A 20,513-nucleotide genomic window follows, 5' to 3' on the forward strand; every position below is an offset into this window, starting at 1 on the left:
GCATATTATATTCGTAGTCATGTAGATTGTGCTTTAATATAGACTCAAATTCCTCTTTCCAAAAAAAAAAAAAAAAAAAACTAGGCATTAACTCAAACCAAAATTCAATCAAAGCTATAAAAAGAAGAAATGAGACTTTGTGATGGGAAATTATTTATTTAAAAAAAAAAACACACACACACACACACACACACAAGACCAAAACACAATAAAATAAAATGAAAACCATCAACCTTAATTATTGAGAAGAAAGAGTGCATATAATTGTTAAAGGAGGCTGTTGAGATCAACTTGAAGAACAAGAGCAACATCAGGTAGAACGTCTTCCATCTAGATTACCACATGGGAAGATCAAATAGCTCTCCGTGCAAGTGAATGTGCTAAAGTATTACAAAGCCTGCTTACATAAGAAAAATTAAAATCAATGAAAGATTGGGAGGCAATGTGCTGCACATCAATTGCTATGTGACCAAACCGTGCTAGCAATCTATAGCCACTTCATAGGATGTAAATCAACCTTAATTAGAGTTATAAAAGAGAACAAAACCAAAGGAAAGTAGAGAGAGTACTCATAGTTTTTGTGTGGGAAAAAATAGATTAAATGAGAGAAATGATATCAAATTTATACAAAATAAAATGGAGAGAAAAAAGCCAAAATATAAGAAAGAGAAAATGATGAAAGAAGTGTAGTGGCAAAGTAAAGAGTAATGGGGAGCTAAATAGGCAAAGAATAAGGGAAAATGTTGGAGGAAGTGAAACAAAATGTGTGAACTAATAGGGAGAAGATTTTTTTTTTTTTCTTTTTTTGATAGTAGAGAGAAGAAAAGTTTAAAAAGAGAAAAGAATAGATAGAAAATAAGTAGATGATGTGGCTCAATGATTAAGTAGCAACATTTATTGCATATATATATATAAAGATAGAAAGAAAATGATAACAAGGCCACTGATGTGGCTCAACAGAAGGAAACATAGCATTTATTGTAGCTACACTTTAGCTTATATATATATATATATATATATATACATACATACATACTTGTAATGACTTGCTCAATAGTTTGTCTCTAAAGACGATGAGGTTCTAATGTTGTAATGATCACTTGCTTAATAGTTTGTAACTAAAGAGGACGAGGTTCTAATGTTGCCGAGCGCAAAAGCCCTACTCCCTACATGTTTTTTCCATATCTTGTATGAAATTGGACTCAATGATACAACTAATACATTCAGGGTTCTCCTATCCAAAGTTGTCAAAATCGGGATCCTACGTAGGATTATTGAAGGTAGGTGGGATCGTAGAATCAGATCGTGAATCGTAAGATCCTACATATTTTCAGATTTAAAGCAAAAAACACATTGATAATAGTTTTGTATGTTGAATAATCACGTAAATTATAAATTCATCCATAAAAAAAACTTAGATTTGCTTCATATGATGTAATTTACATGTCATACATCGCTAAGTCTATACTAATGAAACAAATAATATTTAAGTTTTGACCTAATGTATGTAAAAAGTCCAATAAATGTTTAATAAACAACTATATACCAAAATATTTATCAAAACATATGGAAAATATTTTCCAAGTTCTAAATTCCAAGTTTGAAATCCAAAATGTTAACGTATATTATGTTATGGGCTTTAGACCTAGCTAGATTACTTGTATAGTACACTTGTACTTGTACTGCACTTTACTTGTACCGCACACATATGCCTCCTATATAAAGGTACTGATATATATTCTTTGATTATGAAATACAATACAATCATTCAGTATTTCTAACACAAAATAAGTAGCAAATGGGAAGTAGCTAACTATAATATGAAATTCAAAAGTAAGATGAATATTAAAGTGAAGTAAACATTTAATTATTCTCATTCTAAGGTTCTTATAACCACCGTCCTAAATTCCTAATCATCATCATCTATTTCATCATCTATATAGACATTATATATTTTTATACTAGAGTTGAAAAAGACATCAAGATACAATTTTACACTCAACTATTCAAATTATACCACTCAGCAATAATTAAAGAGCATGCTCAAAAAAATCAATCAATCAATATACAGATACAAGCGTAACTGATAAAATTATATTTATATATATATATATATATATTATAGTAATATTATAACACAAATTAGTATATTGATCAAACAAATTTAACAACATTATAACTTAAAAGGCAGCAAAGCCAACATCAAATTCTTCATTTAGAAATGATAAAGCATTCCTTCATTTTGATTACAAGTAAACTAGAAACTAGAAAACATTTGCCTAAGTTAACATAATTTTATAAAATTAAAAATAAAAAGTCATACCATCACAACATAAAAAAAGCAAAATAAAATAAAATAAAATAAACCCTTAAAATTTCATCTAAACAAAAAATTTATCCCATAAAAAAAAAATATATAAAAAACCAAAAATTTATGTTTTTGGTAGGATCGATAGGATTCCATACAATCCTACAATCCTACATACGATCCTACGATTTTTACAATCCTGGTGCGATCCTAAACATTTTGGTGAGGTGGGATCATAAAATCGTGCGATCTTACGATTTAGATCGTGATTTTGACAACCATGCTCCTATCAAAAAATATAAATAAATAAAGGGTTCTTGTTTAGTTCCCATAAAGGATCAAGCTACACAAGTTCAAACATGCAGCTCAGGTCTAATGTTTGAGGGCAAAGAGATCTCTTCAATTCCTCCATATGTTATGGGTATAAGTACATGGAAAGGTGCATCGGATGATTCACTTTACATACACTCCAATACCTTCCTCCCCATCCTCTTTACCTGCACACTGGTACCCTTGCTTGCTTGATATGAGAGAATCTCTAGCTAGCTAATTAGCTCCCCAAGTTGATATATGGGAAATGAAAGACTATGACAGAAAACAGAATATATATATATATATATATATATATATATATATATATATATTTGGCTTCCTGAATCAAGAAACCAAATTTAAGCAATGCAACCTTTGTTAGGAGCATAATGATGTTCAGTCTATTGATGCTTGCAAACATGGATTTTATATTGATACAGGTGTAATGATCTTTTGCCCAATTTCTTCTCTATTTTTCGCAATCTTGTAAGTTCTAGAAATTAGGGTAAATTCCTAACTGAATTTAGTTTCCCCAATTAACTTCAGCCATGTAACTACATCGACCAATAAACCACATTAAATTTATTGTCATAAGGAGAAGATAATATCATTTGAGCTGCAATAGTCAATATAGTCACATGGTTGAATTTAATTGGAGAACCTAACCCTATGTTTGAATATTCTAGCAACCTCCCCACTCCTCCCCTCTCCTCTCCCTCCATTCCAAATATACCATTAGACACTGCAAATGACACATGCATGCCAGTATCTAAGTTTTTCCCTAAAAACAGCAATTCCTGTGGTTGATTCAACGAAGATTTGAACCTCGCCAGGAGTCCTAGAGTAATTGGATATGTTTGGTAGAAGGTAAGTTTTTTTAGACTTTTAGTAGCCAGTAATTGATTTGCAATTATATTTTAGATCTTGAAATAGTCCACTACCCTTACTGCAAACACTGGAACACTAGCCTATCTGGTTAATTTGATTCAGTTGTTTGGTTATATATATATACTAGTCGCTAACCCATGCGATGCACGGGAATAGCTACCGGATGAGTTTCAAGGAAAAAAAAAAGAAATAATTTTTATTTATTAATTTTTTTGTGGGAATGAATAAGAAACCTAATTATATATATATATATATATATATGTATGTATGTATGTATATAATATATGTTGTAATATATATACTAAAAGGTGGTCATTAAAAGCTCATAACTATTCAAATTAGATATACCAAAAGGTGCCTATTGAAATGTCATAATTCTTCATATTTGATATATATTAAAGGTGTTTATTGGCCAAAAAGGTGCATATTAAATAAAAATGTGTCTATTGACCGAAAATGTGCATATTGAATGAAAATATACTTGTTGAAGAGTTATAATCGTTTGAGTATAAATAGTGGTTCATATTCATTTCGTAACTTCTTCTCAATTTCTTCTCTTTCATATTTCTTAGACACACAAGAAACCTGTGGGTCTTTTCCAAAACTTCTATTTGTAAGTTACATTTTTTTTGTTAAATAGTAAAAACGTCCAGAAATTAAGCCACACCAATGGTGGCAATAATAATACTGAACGATTTCTTTATTTGGTTACTTTTTCTCAACTTTTATCTTTAATCTTTCTTCGAAACACACGAAACATGTGGATCTTTTCCAAAATTTCTATTTGTAAGTCGGTTTTTTTTTTTGGTTAAATAATGAAATGGTCTAAGAATCAAGCCACACCAATAGTAGCAACAATAATACTGAACGATTTCTATACACACCTTACAAATCCTATTCTTCTTAAATTTCTGATTCTCTTCCCTACGAATCAAAACAATCCAAAAGTATTTAAATATATTATACCACGAAAACTGATAGAGAATCAACCAAATTCATATAATATATTATAACAATGATTGTTATATATATCATACAGTTGCAACAGTTATATAAAAGGTCAATTAAGTGGGCCATTAATAATAACCGAACATTATCGAAATCTTTCAAAAAGTTTATCAAATAGTGCAATCAGTTATTGCTATATATAAATATATATTGTGTATTCCGATTCCAAATGGTGTGGGCAATAAGTTTAGAAAATAAAAAATGAAGGTTGAAAACAAAACTCCCTTTATGTGCAAACACGATTTTATTTATGCAAAACTCAATCACCAATAGTAGAACTTATATAATTATCCCAATTCAATCGCAAAATAACTTCTCAAAACTTATTTAGTGCACACACAGAAACTTTCCACGAAAATCACAAAAATAAATTAAGAAAAATATGTCTTAAGATTGTTAGATATTATTACACAAATAATTTACTTTTGTAATTTTGTGAATAAGATCAATGAACAATATATGCACAAATCTGATCATGTCCCTTAGTTAAGGATGCCGTGTTTTGATAGTTTTTATATTATCTATGAACACATAAATGTGTATTGGTAATATTAAAGTTTAATGAATCGTGCTTTTGTATTCTTGAAATCCTTTAATATATCTTTATATATATGGATTCATATGCATGCGAATCATGTAAGCCTTTTAACTAATGCTTTGAAGGTATATCAGCTCAAGTTTTTTTTTTTTTCGGCACTGATAAGTATAACTGATGGATGAAGTGGCCCACAGTATATCTTTTAAGGATAGTGCCGACTTTGCTATAGTTTTTTTATTAGTGTTGTACACCATCAATCTTTATATAGGATTCATGGCCTGACTTCAATCGTTGGATTAGTTTAGATCCTTGAATTGATAATACATGCATGATGTTACTTTTAGAAGTTAACTATGTAAGCATTCAAGGAATTCTCTTTTTCGGTACTGATATAGATGCTCTCATGCTTGCTAGAATTAGATTGTTAGGATTTGTGCCCTAAGAGAAATAAAGTAAAACCTACAAACCAAATGAATAATGAATGTTTGATATAAAACTGACCAAGATACGATGATCAACAACATATAGAAGAATCACCACAATCTCCAGGCACAACGAATAGAATTGTGTGTGTCACTCTCTTTAAAGATTCTTTTGAATGAATGAAAAAACTAACTTTTTAAAATGAAATGAGGGATGCCTCTTTATAGGCACACTTACACCGGTTCAGAATAGGTGCAATTGTGAATAGACATATTAAAAAGATACAATTGTTCAGTGTTTTTAAATATATACATGGCATAAATTTGTGTAGCCACATGGCACAATAAGAAGTGGTCAACAAAAAGTCAAACGTTTCGACTATTAGTTATTATATAGATATATATATATATATATATATATATATATATATAGAATAGTCGTTTGGTTAATATTGATCCAGCCTTCATGTAATCATCCATCTTGAATTTCCTTGTAAATAGACTTACTTTCCTTTTTAATTTCCTCTCATTTTATGTTCTATGTTCTGATGTTCTCATTAAAATTTCAAATTCTTAACCCCGTCCATCCCACCCAAAATGAAAGGTCCCCCCACCCCAATACATAATATATAAAGAAAGCAAAGAGAGAGTGAACACTTGATACTTCAAAGTACATCAGAGTCTACTAACTCTGATCTTCTCCGAAAGGAAAGAGTAGCATGGAACGATTTTGAACAACATTTTATCAAGCAAATTTGTTATATATTTCAAGTAGAGATCAAGTGTAAACAAAATAGAAAGGGAATAGGCAAAAAAGCACAAAATATCCTTCGGACCAAAATTAGTTTCACTTTAACATATATTGAGTATTACCAATAAATATCCTCACCTCATTAAGCAGCCTTCAGAAGGGAACATTGTATTCACTCACTATTATGGAGTGAAGAGCCTCTCGTCCTTTTAGATTGAAGTTAGGATATACATTTTGCAAGCATGAGGAGCAACATGTGCAGTCAATCGAGAGCGTATACTCTTGGAAATGAATGAGTGCTGAAAGAAAACTGGTGGTAAGTTTTCTTGCAAAAAATACAGTTAAAGTGACAAAAAATACATATATCTTTGACTTATATTGAAGCATTCTATGTGTCACCATTTTGACAACTGAAGAGTTTAAATCCACGACCAAGTTGAAGATCCTATATTAATAATGCATTCTATGCTATTTTTCCCACATAAACTATGTTAGAGGAGGGCCAAGGCCAAACAATATGCAACTTAAGCCAAACCTTTTCACTTCCTACCAACAATGACAATAACAAAATAAAAACAAAAAACCAAAAAAAAAGGCCCGAACCTTCTCATGAGGACACAGTTGACTGAAAGTGGTGAAGTTATGTGGTTCCACCACTTTAACAGTCATGTTGAATGAAAGTTCAAAAGCAACTACATCCATGGAGTCCAAACAACATAAATCTGCCTACGTGAAGTTTAAGTATCCATGCATGAAAAAGGAACCAAAAAACTGAAAAAAGGAAAAATGAAGTGTATCATACCGCCCATAAGTCTCGAACACTAACAGGATTAGATGGAGAGAGTCCAACCTCCCTCCATCCCACTGATATGGGAGCCCTATACTTGCTTCTATTCCATAATACTATCACCACTCTTCTCGATGATAATGGCCCTGCCCAAACCTGCATCACATTGATGAGAAACATAGACAAACTCTTCTTGAACTGTGTCTGTGATAAATCATCTAGATGAACTAGAGCAACTTAGGCAGGATATAACAATTTGCACTATGATTTTTAAGTTAAGATGGCTAATTCACAAAGCCTTATCATTGCGCATTCTTTTTCCTTTTTGAATATGTAGGATTTGAACTTAAAACCTATGCCAACACTACCCCACTCCTTTACCACGTGAGCCTAGGCCCAAGGTTGAGGGATATAAGTTATGGTTGCAATGTTATATGTTTATTTGCAAAAATGAAGAAAAACAACAGGTTATATACCTCTAGACCTGCTTTCGATCGTATTTTTCTTGCTTGCACTCCTAGTGGATCCTGATTAACATCAATCACTTCCTTGTTTCCAAGAATCCTTAGAGTTTCTCTGCTTGCAGATCGGATGTCACATCCGATAAGTAAAGGGGCCTGCCAGAATAAGGATTTCCATTTATCACAACATGAAAGTCATAGAGATGTTACACAATACAGGCATCAATTCTGGACTAACTTTCATTATAGCCCAAATGCTAAAATGAGATCGATACTCCTCCAAACTCATGCCTCCATTGCCCACTTCCAACATGTCAGGATCTATAACAATCAGAATTGGAAATAGTTTAGTGAAATTGACCCAAAGATCAGTAAATGAAATGTCAATGGAGATTGTCTAGTTTTCTTTGTGAATATAATTTGTATCAGAGCTATAGCTGTTGACACAAAAACAGAAAGATGACAATCTTAACTCAGGCTAATATTGAAATTTTGGCAATTACCATTCCACCTGCCAGGTCCAGCATATCTTCCCCAAATGTTGTTTTCATCTGCGATTGATGTGATACTGAAAAGAGATTTACAAAGATTAAAGAACTTACTCAATTTCTAACGTCAGACTGACCTCTAAAACCAGAGCCAGTTCAAAAACAAACATGGAAGCAAAAGGAATGAGAGTTTGACCTTTCCCAATTGTCTTTTATGTCCGTTGTAGTTCTCCAAGCATTACCATACCGACTGGCCCATTTTGCTGGATTCTCTTCTCCCCTATGAGAATATTTTCCTGTCAAAATCTATAAGATAACATTCAAAAGTTTCTAGAAAAGTGTACATTATACAATAACAAACAACAATCAAACCTTAGTCCCAAATTTTTTGGAGTCTGCTAAGGATCCTCAACAAATTAGTTAGGGCCAGTCACATACTTTCTTTCTGCTGTTCTATTCTATTCAAAGTCATACTCTCAGTTACTTTTGTGATTAACATATCATTTTAGACTGCTTCTAGTAATGTTATTTTTTGTCGTCCTCTACCTTTTCTTTCATTCCTTCAACTTGAATCAGCTCACCCTTTCTCACAAGTGGATTAATTGTTCTCCTTTAAATATGACCAAAACATCTCAAGCAACTCTCCCTCATCTTTTCATCAATAAGAGTCACTACTATCTTTAAGCACATTTCTACAATTCAAATCTTATCTTTCCATATATGCCCACTTATCCATCCTAACAATCACATTCATCTTAATAACTCAATATTCAGTACCATAGAGTATGGTTAGTCTTATTACGATCTTGTATATTTCTTTAACTTAATAGGTATTATATGATTACACAATACTCTTTATGCACTTCTCCACTTCATCCACCCTACTTTTATCCTATGATTCACATCCTACTTAATCTCTTATTCTTTATGAATTATTGATCCAAGATATCAACAAATCTCGTTCTTCAGTATCTCTTGGCCATCAAGTCTTACTGCCCCTTCATCTATGCTTCTACTTTAACTAAACTCATTCCATGTACTATGTTCTAGTCCCACCTAATCGAGAGCCTTGACTTGTAATTTTCATTTTTTGGTATTTTAGGTTTTTCACCTTCATATACACAGCATAGCTCAAAGCATGCTTTTAGGGGTCCCTAAATCCTAAAGCTCACCAAGACCTGTCTTAGGTCCTTCCCTAGATCATCATTAAAAAAAAAAAAAACAAACACTCTACAACAACAAGTTACATGCCTTGCAAAAAATTTATCCAAGTAACTTCCCTGTCTTTTGAAGCAAGAATTATAATTTACATCCTGAGAGGCTAGGAAGGAACATCCAAACAAGAGACCAACAAGTTACTTCTAGTTTTCAAAGCCTAATGTAACACTCAAACAATTATACTTTCTTGAATTATGATGCAGATTGTAGATATGCTAACTAAAACATGCCAGAGCATGCAGATACTCACCCCTTAAAGAATTTGTGATATTAATGGTCCAACAAATTAAATACAATTGTCTTACCATTCACATATAGCGTAAAGGATTGGCCTGGCAACCTTCTGCAATGCATAACTCATCCTAGCAAATCTGTCACAGAGGAAGATATATTCTAAAAACACAGGCTCTCACTAGTATAGAGCTACCTTTCAGCATTATAGCAATTATAGAATGTACAAAGCTTCAAAAGATAATACCTATCTAGAGGCTTAGAACCATCATGGTAGCAGTTATCATACTTCAAGTAATCAATTCCCTACAACCAAATGCCCCATAAACCAATCACCATCACTATTTCCTAATTATGTAGTAACAGACTAGAGGAAACTAACCCATTCAGCAAAGGTTCTTGCATCTATATCTTCATGCCCAAGAGAGCCAGGCATTGTCTTGCTGCAGGTTTTGTAACTATAGTCAAAGGAAAATATAAGAGTTACTACCAATTTTACTGATAAGGGGTTACAAACTAACGTGGAAATTAATGTGATTTGTACCACTTTAACAACTTAGTAAATAACTGTCTAAGACTCTGATTGTAGTATAACTGATTGTAGACTCTGACAGTTAACAACTTAGTAATTGATTACTTTGATTAGTAACTGTCTCAATTACTTAGTAATCAAAAAGTAATCAATTACTTTTAAAACTCTAAATAACTGTCTAAGACTGAATTATTTTGAGATTAAAAGTTGGCATATATGCCAAGTTGAATTACTTAGTAATCAATTATAAAAATTTGTAGTATAACTAGCATTACTCTAATCAAAATAATTGAAAAAAAATCCTACCCAGCATCAGAATATATGCCAAGTTTTAATCCTTTTGCATGAACATAGTCTGCAAGGGCCTTGATTCCAGAAGGAAAAGTAGAAGGTTTTTCCCTTAAATTACCCCTCCAGTCTCTCTTCCCTTCTGCCCAGCAATCATCTGCCATCAACCATTAGAAATGTGCGAGTCAATATGACAAAATGGTCCAAATCTATTTATGTTAATTTTCACCAGGGTAGCAAGACGGATTAAAAATTAAATAATATGAACAACAAAGTAAAATAAAAAGGGAAACACCCTGTCTCTAGTTGCTAGATGGGTAGGAATTTATTCCACATTCTTAAGAAAGATGTCGTATCTAATGCAGAAATTTACCACTTTTGCGGGATAGCATAAAAATTCAAAATTTGTTGCAAGTACTAAAGAAATAGATTTGAGGATGCATACCAATATTTATATATTTGTACCCCAGTGCCGCCAAACCAGTTGAAATAAGAGCATCTGCTGTTCTCAGTAACCAAAAGGAATAGCAAAGATTAAATAAAACAATCCTTGAGAGGGCTAGAACCTAGAAACTCTGAATAGTTTCATAGAAATAGTGACCATTTGTCATTAGAAGTGTACATTCAACAATGATATATTAGATCAAGTATGTGCCGTATTAGATTAAATGTTGTGATTGGAGCCTTGGACAGCATCCGCAATGACGAGAAGGTATATAGTGTTTCCGCTGCGTACAACATCACACTCACAGCATATGGTTTCCATAGGTAGGTGGGGCCAACCCTGTATGTGTGATGTTGCATATAACGGAAACATAAAATACATACATTTTTTTTTTCCTGCAATGACTATAGTTGATTTGACTTTCCATTTTCAAAGGCAGTTGGAATGTTCAATTGGTCTATTCTCTAAATCACATTAATGTTGGTCTTGGTCATTTGTGAGGAACCTAATTAGGAAGTTCCTTTGCTTTCTTTAGCTAGGTAAAACTAGTTTGAGGTCTTCAAGAAAATACTCTATGAGAAAGGACTGGGTCCTCCTATGTCCCGCGCAGGACGCGGTCATTTACTGGGGATGGTTTGGCACCCTAGGATGATTCCTGTGTGCACAAGCATTATATGAAAGCTAAAACCTTCCTTGAAGAAATATGTTTAGGCAATAGTATATTGATGTAACTGACCTTAATTGATAGAGAATGTTAGAATAATGAAAAACACGACAATACTTTGAACAAAGAGTGTCACTACAAAAAGTACAAGTCAATCTACGAAAGTGGATCTCCATTTGCATTGAATATAATAAAATCATAGAAGAAAAAAAAAAGTATTAAGTTTATTGTAAAGAAAAAAAAAATACTAGGCCATCTTTTCATTAGATGAAGGGCCAAGGGTCTTTTTAAATTAATAAAAGATGATGATTGTACTAAAGTAACTGAAAAACCATTATTATTTAATAATAACAAAGTTCAAAGTAAAACGAAACCAAAAAAAATATATATCAATAAGCATCGAAAGTGGTACCAGTAGTCTTCACAGTCCATTCATCTATGTTGCATTGAAAATGATTCCAGCTGTTCCAACTACAGTAGTCAAAAGAAAATTAATTAAAACAAACCAATAATATCTAATAACTCAAATTTAATTTAAATCAAAAGGGCAGGTGTTAGAAAGTATTCCAATACCCCATTGGGGGCGTACGAGCAACGCCATTTGTAAGAAGGAACTGGGTGTAATTTTGATGGGTATCGGTATCGCTGCTGTTGCTGCTGCTGTTTCTGAGATTCATACTAGCATGTGCATGTGCTATTTTAGCACTGCATAAAACAACAAAAATAACAAGAACACAGAGAGAGATGCCTCTCCAACTCATTGTTTTATATGCGGAGGCTTAAGAAGTGGAAAACTGAAGATTGACTATGTGGGTATTTGAACAAGTAAACGAAGGGCAAATGGAAAAGAGAAAGATAGATCTGGAACCATGAAAATGATTAACATTAACAACAAAAGTATACGAGGATGGTTGTCGGTGGGAGACAACCTTCTTATTAGATTGAAATATGTTACTTTTAGTTTTAAATGCATAATTGTAAATGTAGATTATTGGTGGGACAGTTGAATTAATGTTGCTTGTCTATTTGCACAGTGAACCAATAATCACGGTTGCACAAACCGTTTACCGGGAGAATCATATCAGTGACTCAACTGTTGCATCACCAACGATCTTCCAACTATTTCAACTTAAGCAGTCAAGAATTCCGTTTAATTTCAATCAATCCCCTCCCCTACTTATAATAATTGAAGTTTTTAAAAAAATATGTAAATAACAAAAGGACAAAGTTACTGGTTTGAAGAGAAATGTTTTAAACCTTCCTTGTATCTTTTTATTAAGTATTGATGAGGATAAAAGGAGAGCCTAACCACACGGACGTAAAACCGACGTTTTAATACATTTCCTTTGGGCGTAACAGACGGTACTCATGCTGACGGTCATAGGGTCGGCTGACTCCATGGTTGACGGCTCCAAGGCTGACGGCATAACAAAAGTGAAGGAGGTAAATTGAAGCTGACGGACCGGGCACAAGTTTACTTGCTTCCCACGCTAGATAATATTCAAAGGATCCCCATAAGAAAAAGATCCCGTAAAATACGCTCAAAAGGACTCCTATAAGGAAAGGACTTCTACTCCAAGGTAAAGAGGTCAACCTTCTACTAGTATAAAAACCCAAGCACCCTCACAAACTAAGGTACGAATAATTTACCCTCTCTAGCACTCTAGAACAGTGAGAATAGTTCTAACTTGACCTTCGGAGGGTGTTTGGCCTACCCTCTCTAGCACTCTAGAGCAGTGAGAATAGTTCTAACTTGACCTTCGGAGGGTGTTTGGCCGGTACCACACCGGTACTCTCTACTAGGTTACTCGTTTTCGTTGTGCAGGTGCCATTTGCGATCGTACGAGGAACGTGTGACTCACTGGTGGTACTATTTTCGGCATCATCAGTTGGCGCCGTCTGTGGGAAATGTAGCACATTCTCGCTTCCTAGACAAAAGAGTTACATGGTACTCACTCGCTTAATGGCGACTACCAACGACGTTCAAGAAGAAGAAGCCCCTACGACTGCTCTTGAAAGACAGGTGAGGACACTCGCCGCTGCCGTAGAGCGCCTCACCAAATAAAACCACGACCTAGAAGAGCAACTGAAACAGAAGAATGCAGCTCCCAACAACCAAGGAGCAGATCAAGAAGGAACCAGCGCCGACAGGAGAAATCAGGAAGGGCCCCAAGCCAGCAACGCCCCGAGCAAACCAGAGCGGCAGAACACGAGCATCCCCTCCCTCGCAGAAACTGCTCCTCCACTTGTTATCGCGGAGATGCAGGCCATGAAGGAACAAATGGAGGTTATGATGAATGCTCTCAAGGGACGAGTATCAAGCGACCTGGACGACCTTGTCAACCGAACTGACTCGCCGTTCACCGCCACCGTCAACTCCTACCCTTTACCAAGTAAGTTCCGCATGCCACAGATAGACAGTTATGACGGGGTCAAGGACCCGCTGGACCACCTGGAGACCTTCAAGACCCTAATGCACCTTAAAGGAGTAGCGAACGCCATCATGTGTAGGGCCTTCCCTACAACACTGAAGGGCGCAGCGAGAATTTGGTTCAGCCGACTGACACCAAACTCCATCAGCACCTTCAAAGAACTCAACGCTCAGTTTACCGCACACTTCATTGGAGGCCATCGATACAAGAAGTCTACAGCGTGCTTAATGAGCATGAAACAGCGAGAAGATGAAACTTTAAGGGCTTACATCTCCCGCTTCAACAAAGAAGCACTCTCAGTCGACGAAGCCGACGATAAGATCCTTGTTGCGGCATTCACGAATGGCTTGAAGAAGGGAAAGTTTTTGTTTTCCCTATACAAAAACGACCCTAAGACCATGTCGGAAGTGCTTTACCGTGCCATAAAGTATATGAACGCTGAAGATGCGCTGTTGGCTCGGGAAGAGAAGCCAAGGAAAAGAGAACGGCAGGAAGACAATCGGCAGGACCAAGGCCGAAAGAAGACAAGAACAGGAGACCGGAGGGAAGAAAGGCGCCCTAGACCCATGGGGGGAAGGTTCACGAGCTTCACTTCGCTAACAGCCCCGGTAGATCAAGTCCTTATGCAAATCAAGGACGAAGAGGCTCTGACGTTCCCAGGAAAACTGAAAAGCGACCCCAACAAACGTTCCAGGGATAAGTATTGCCGTTTCCATCGCGACCACGGCCACGACACGGCTGATTGCTATGACCTCAAGCAGCAGATTGAGGCCCTTATCAGACAAGGAAAGCTGCAGAGATTCGTTAGCAAAGAGAAAGCGGATCCCCCCGCACAAGACTAACACCCCCGACGGGACAATGAGCGACCAAGGCCTCCGATCGGGGATATCAGGATGATCGTAGGAGGAACGGCTGCCGCCGGGTCATCCAAGAAAGCCCGCAAGACCTATCTTCGGATGGTACAAAATGTTCAGCTGACGGGAGTCGTGCCGAAGATAGTACGGAGAGAAGGTCCCATAATCGGATTCTCAGAGGAAGACGCGCGACGCCTTCACCATCCACATGATGATGCGCTCGTCGTCAGCCTGCGTGTGGGGGACTACAACATGCACCGGGTGCTGGTCGACAATGGCAGCTCAGCGGATATTTTATACTATACAGCGTTCCAGCAGATGAGGATCGACAGAGAGCGGTTGATCCCAACCAACGCCCCGATTGTTGGCTTCGGTGGGAGCCAGGTATTCCCATTGGGCGCAGTCACATTATCCGTCATTGTAGGCGATTACCCTCAACAAATAGCCAAGGACGTGACATTCTTGGTGGTCGATTGCTCATCAGCCTACAACGCTATCCTCGGGCGACCCACGCTTAACTCATGGAAGGCAGTAACTTCCACCTATCACCTAATGATCAAGTTCCCGACTGATTACGGAGTAGGCGAACTGCGCGGGAGTCAGATGGCCGCACGCGAATGCTACATAGCCATGATGGAAATGGAGGATCAGGTTCAGGCTTTAAGCATAGAAGAACGCCGGACGGTAACAGAGCCGGTCGAGAAGTTGGAAGAGATACCCCTTGACAGTTCCGATCCTAGTCGAACGACCAAAATTGGAACACTCGCTAACACCATGATCCGTCAGGAGCTCATAGCCTTCCTCAGACGCAATCGAGACGTATTTGCGTGGGATCATGAAGATATGCCGGGAATAGATCCTTCAGTCATGGTGCATAGGTTGAACGTATCGCCCGCCTTCCTACCTATCAGACAGAAGAAGAGAGTGTTTGCCCCCGAGCGAGACCGAGCCATAGCAGAAGAAGTTAGAAAGCTACGGGAAGCAAGTTTTATTAGAGAAGTATACTATCCCGACTGGCTAGCAAATGTGGTGATGGTCAGGAAGGCGTGCGGGAAATGGCGGATGTGCGTGGACTTCACCGATCTCAATAAGGCCTGCCCCAAGGATAGCTACCCCCTCCCGAGGGTCGATATCCTAGTAGACTCTACGGCTCGACATCAGCTGCTGAGCTTCATGGACGCCTTCTCGGGGTACAACCAAATCCGAATGCATGAAGCCGACCAAGAGAAAACGTCGTTCGTAACCAGCCAAGGCCTCTTCTGTTACAAGGTGATGCCCTTCGGCCTGAAGAACGCAGGCGCAACATACCAGAGACTCATGAACAAAATGTTCGCGCAGTAGATTGGGAGGAATGTCCAAGTCTATGTGGACGACATGTTGGTGAAGAGCCGAAGGGAGGAAGATCATCTAGGAGATCTCAAAGAAACATTCGACACACTTCGCTCTTACAATATGAAGCTCAATCCAGGAAAGTGTGCCTTTGGGGTAACGGCAGGAAAATTCTTAGGATTCATGGTGTCTCAGAGGGGCATCGAAGCAAATCCGGACAAGATCCAGGCCATCCTAGATATGGCACCACTAAGAAATGTGAAGGAGGTGCAAAGCCTCAACGGAAAGATAGCGGCACTAAACAGGTTCGTGTCAAGGGCCACGGACAAGTGTTTACCCTTCTTCCGAACATTGAAGAAATCCTTCGAGTGGACTGACGAATGCCAGCAAGCGTTCGAAGAATTGAAGGCTTACCTTTCCTCCCCACCATTACTAAGCCCGTCGCAGCCAGGAGAGGAGCTTTTTCTCTATCTAGCCGTCTCCCCCGCGGCAGTTAGCGCGGCCTTGATCAGAGAAGAAGAGAAAGTGTAAAAGCCTGTGTACTACGCAAGCCGAGCGCTTCATGGGGCTGAAGAAAGATACCCGCCCATGGAAAAACTTGCCTTTGCATTGGTTACGGCAGCCTGCAAACTCAAACCGTACTTCCAAGCCCATACGGTGAACGTCCTGACTGACAAGCCTTTAAGGCGAGCAATGAGCAGTCCCGAGGCCGCGGGACGATTGGCATTATGGGCTATAGAACTGAGCGAATTTGATATTCAATACCGCCCACGGACTGCCATCAAGGGACAGGTCGTCGCCGACTTTATAGCTGAATTCACTCATGATGAAGACAAGGGGGCAGCAGAGTCCCCTCAATGGAGTATATATACGGACGGGTCATCTAACAGACAAGCCGTAGGGGCCGGCATTGTGCTATTATCGCCCGAAGGAGACACCATTGAATGTATGGTCCATCTCGACTTCCCTGCCACCAACAATGAATCAGAGTATAAGGCTCTGATAGCAGGGCTCGACCTCGCCAAAGCGGCAGGAGCCGCGAGGGTAGTCATCTACTACGATTCACAAGTCATCACTAACCAAATAAATGGAGACTATGAATGCAAGGGCGAAAAGATGAAGAAGTACCTTGGTGAAGTAAAGGCGAGAGTGGATGACCTAGAAGCTAAAGTTGTCCAAATTCCTAGAGAAGAAAACGAGCGAGCCGACCGCCTCACAAAAGCCGCCTCAGCAGAACAAATGGTCATCCCTGGTAATGTACTCTCCTTCATACAGCTTTCTCCGCTAATAAACCTCAGCAACATGCAGGAAATATGCTTCGACAGAAGCTGGACGACGCCGTTAGTTTCATACTTGAAAAACGGGGTCTTACCAGACGAGAAGGAAGCCGCAAGGAGACTTAAGGTCCAGGCAGCGAGGTTCGTCCTGATAAAAGACGTCCTTTACAAAAGAGGTTTCTCCCGACCATATTTAAGATGCTTGGGTATGGAAGAGGCAGACTACGTCATGAGAGAGGTGCATGAAGGAATCTGCGGAAACCACTCAGGGTCCAGATCGTTGGTACACAAGCTTGTGTGAGCAGGGTACTATTGGCCCACCATGCAGAAGGACGCCGAAGCCTATGTCAGGGCCTGCGACAAGTGCTAAAGGTTCAGCAACATTATTAGGCAACCAACCGAAGAGCTGACCCCAATGACAGCCCCATGGCCGTTCGCACAGTGGGGCTTAGATATTATGGGACCCTTCCCTACAGCAGCACGACAGCTAAAGTTCCTGGTGGTAGGCATCGACTATTTCACAAAATGGGTGGAAGCTGAAGCTTTGGCCACAATCACGGAGAAAAACGTACGAAGCTTTGTTTGGAGATGCATCATATGCAGGTTTGGCATTCCTAAAGTCTTCGTCTCGGACAACGGACGGCAATTCGACAATGACCCCTTTCGAGATTTCTGCTCGCAGCTAGGAATAAAGAACCACTATTCCTCCCCCGCCCACCCTCAGGCTAATGGCCAAGTCGAAGTAACGAACCGATCCTTGCTCAAGATTATCAAGACTCGGCTCGAGGGGGCAAAGGGTATATGGCCCGATGAATTGCCAAGCATATTATGGGCTTACAGGATGACAGGGAGGACACCCACAGGAGAAACACCATTCCGACTGACGTATGGAGGCGAAGCGGTCATTCCAGCAGAAGTTGGGCTCACAAGCTACAAGGTGCACAACCACGACGAAAACAAAAATGACGAGGCTATGCGACTACAGCTGGACCTAATAGACGAAATCAGGGCAATAGCAGAACAAAGGCTCGCTCGGTACCAGGACCGTATGGCTAAACATTACAACTCCCGGGTTCGACACAGGGACTTCCAGGTTGGAGACCTTGTTCTTAGAAAGGTCATGGGCGCCGCTAGGGACCCTACCCAAGGGAAACTCGGCCCCAATTGGGAAGGACCCTACAGAGTCACGTCGTGGCAAAGGAAAGGCACATACCATCTAGAAACGTTGGAAGGAAAGAAACTGCCGCACCCGTGGAACACCGAGCACCTACGAAAATACTACCAGTAGGAGCGACAGCACGAAGTTCAATTTCTTCTTATTTTATTTTACATTCCAGCAAGACTTTAGTCTCACTCCTCAGAACTATCATTTACTTTAATCTTTTGCAACAATTCTTCTTTTTAGCCCAAGGGGCAGGATTTGGTTTTAATTACCTTTATTTGAATGCATGGCAATAAGAGGAGTTTTTCGGAAATTACTAAAGTGTATTTTTTCTACGATCTACTAAGTTCGCGGCCAAAACCGCCAAGTCCATAACATACGGACCAAAAAGATGTCCAAGACATCAAGGCTAAGGCCGACGGTCCAAAAGATGAAACAATCATCATATGGACGAGGTCCTAAAAAACTAAGGACTAATGAAGGTGTTAAATACACCAAGGCTTAAAAAGCTGACGGGCCAAAAAGATGTCAAAGACATCAAGGCTTAGGCCGACGGTCCAGGAAACCTAAAAAAAAACCGACGGTCCAAAAGACGAAACAATCATCATATGGACGAGGTCCTAAAAAGCAAAGGACTAATGAAGGTGTTAAATACACCAAGGCTTAAAAAGCTGACGGGCCAAAAAGGATGTCAAAGACATCAAGGCTAAGGGATTAATGAAGGCTAAAAAGCTGACGATCCAATAGATGAAAATATCATCATATGGACCAGGTCCTAGAACTAACGGACCTATAAGGCAGACGGTCCAATAGATGACGGTTTAACGAAAAAGTAAAACCCTACTTACAAACGTGGTTCTCAAACCAACAAGCCTGTAGAAATGATAAAAAAAAGGGGCTAAAAAAAAATCAAAAGGTAACGATCTCGTCAAATAAATGGGGCCATAAGAAATTAGAATCAGTATACATGTTCCAAGTGCCATAAAAAGGGGCAGATAGAGTTACAAGTAAAAAACCCAATAAGCGAAAGGGCATTTAAAAACATTGTTCAAAAATTACAATAGAAAAGCCAGGGTTAAGTGGTAGGAACATCCTTAGAGACTCCGTCAGCTTTATCCTTGGCAATTTGTGCCACATCTGAAGACTCGGCAGGGATAGTGACGGCTGGCTGGGCCAAAATAACTCCGGCATCATTAAGCAAAGAGTCCAAATTAAGGGGTCCGTCACCTTTGTCAGCAACGATTTCACGAGCAGGAGTCATCGGCACGGAGGCATCCATGGTAATTCCGGATAGATCCAACTCTGGATAAGCTGACGCTACTTGCTTCAGACAATCGTCGAAACCTGTGCCATAATAATCAGCGCAGGAATCAATAAATGACTGGGTTGTCTTGAATTTTTGGACCGCGTCAGTCCCAGCCGTCTCTACTTGTGCACGTAAGGATGAAACCTCCTCCTGAAGCTTCTTCTGCTGACCCTCAGCCTCTCCCAACTTCTCCTTTACATCCTTCAGATCTGAGTTTAAGAGACGGACGGCCTCCTTATATTGTGCTTGTTGATCCATCAAATTGGCGTTATGCCTCCTAACCCGAGAAACGACGCCTTCTTTGGCCACGCACCGGTCTTGAAGTGCTTTTACACGAATCAAGGCCTGAATGAAGTACAACCGTCAGCCACAAAGCAAGGCAAACATTAAATTGATCGAAGTAAAAAACATACCCGTGCTATGTCAAAGAAAGCTGACGCCCCCAGGTCTTCCGTCCCTAGCTGAGCACAAGGATCCAGATCCGTCTGTTTTATAAGAGATTCTACCCCCTCAACAGCATAATCCTTATGGGTCAGCAAGCAACGGGGTCCCCCAATGACGGGACCGGAAGAGGTCATCATTCCTTTCCCAGCACCGTGACTAGACTTAGGAGGCGACTTCGTGGAAGGCACATCCCCTGCACTGACGGCTACCTTCTTAGAAGGAGGATCGTCCTTTCCGTCAGCCTTCCTCTTAACTGAACTCTTCAAAGAGGAATGAGGGGTTGACGCTCCTTCTTTTCCCTTGGCTTTCTCCTCCTCCTTCTTACGGGCAGCAGCAGCCCTCACCCTTTGCTTCGCAGCTTCCATCTC

General features: G+C 38.9%; 1 protein-coding gene across 5 annotated transcripts; it reads right to left on the reverse strand.

Annotated features, from left to right (window-relative positions):
* Positions 1-214: 214 nt before the first annotated feature.
* LOC115988403 (alpha-galactosidase-like) lies at positions 215-12,274 on the reverse strand. 5 transcript variants are annotated; one of them, XM_031111951.1, is made up of 15 exons: positions 11,915-12,274; positions 11,754-11,812; positions 10,678-10,734; positions 10,251-10,389; positions 9,795-9,870; positions 9,660-9,718; positions 9,487-9,552; positions 8,160-8,243; positions 7,979-8,043; positions 7,714-7,796; positions 7,491-7,631; positions 7,030-7,170; positions 6,366-6,526; positions 4,393-4,432; positions 215-397 (listed from the first exon to the last, which is right to left on the reverse strand). In XM_031111951.1, the coding sequence occupies exons 1-13, from the start codon at positions 12,100-12,102 to the stop codon at positions 6,437-6,439; spliced, it is 1,248 nt and encodes a 415-aa protein (XP_030967811.1). In that variant the 5' UTR covers positions 12,103-12,274; the 3' UTR covers positions 215-397; positions 4,393-4,432; positions 6,366-6,436. The 5 variants fall into 5 exon arrangements, with proteins under 5 accessions (XP_030967811.1, XP_030967812.1, XP_030967810.1 ...); XM_031111952.1 differs by lacking the exon at positions 4,393-4,432 and having other exon boundaries at positions 10,678-10,731; XM_031111950.1 differs by lacking the exon at positions 4,393-4,432.
* Between the last annotated feature and the right edge of the window lie 8,239 nt (positions 12,275-20,513).

This window comes from Quercus lobata, chromosome 5 (assembly GCF_001633185.2).
Source record: "Quercus lobata isolate SW786 chromosome 5, ValleyOak3.0 Primary Assembly, whole genome shotgun sequence".
Classification (NCBI taxonomy): domain Eukaryota; kingdom Viridiplantae; phylum Streptophyta; class Magnoliopsida; order Fagales; family Fagaceae; genus Quercus; species Quercus lobata.

Coding starts and splice junctions, on each gene's coding strand:
- LOC115988403 (XM_031111950.1), bottom strand. CDS start 12,102: ATGAGTTGGAGAGGCATCTCTCTCTGTGTTCTTGTTATTTTTGTTGTT. Junction 10,390..10,677: donor GTACAAATATATAAATATTG/GTATGCATCCTC, acceptor GGTTGATGGCAG/ATGATTGCTGGGCAGAAGGG. Junction 7,797..7,978: donor TGGACCTGGCAGGTGGAATG/GTAATTGCCAAA, acceptor TGATTGTTATAG/ATCCTGACATGTTGGAAGTG.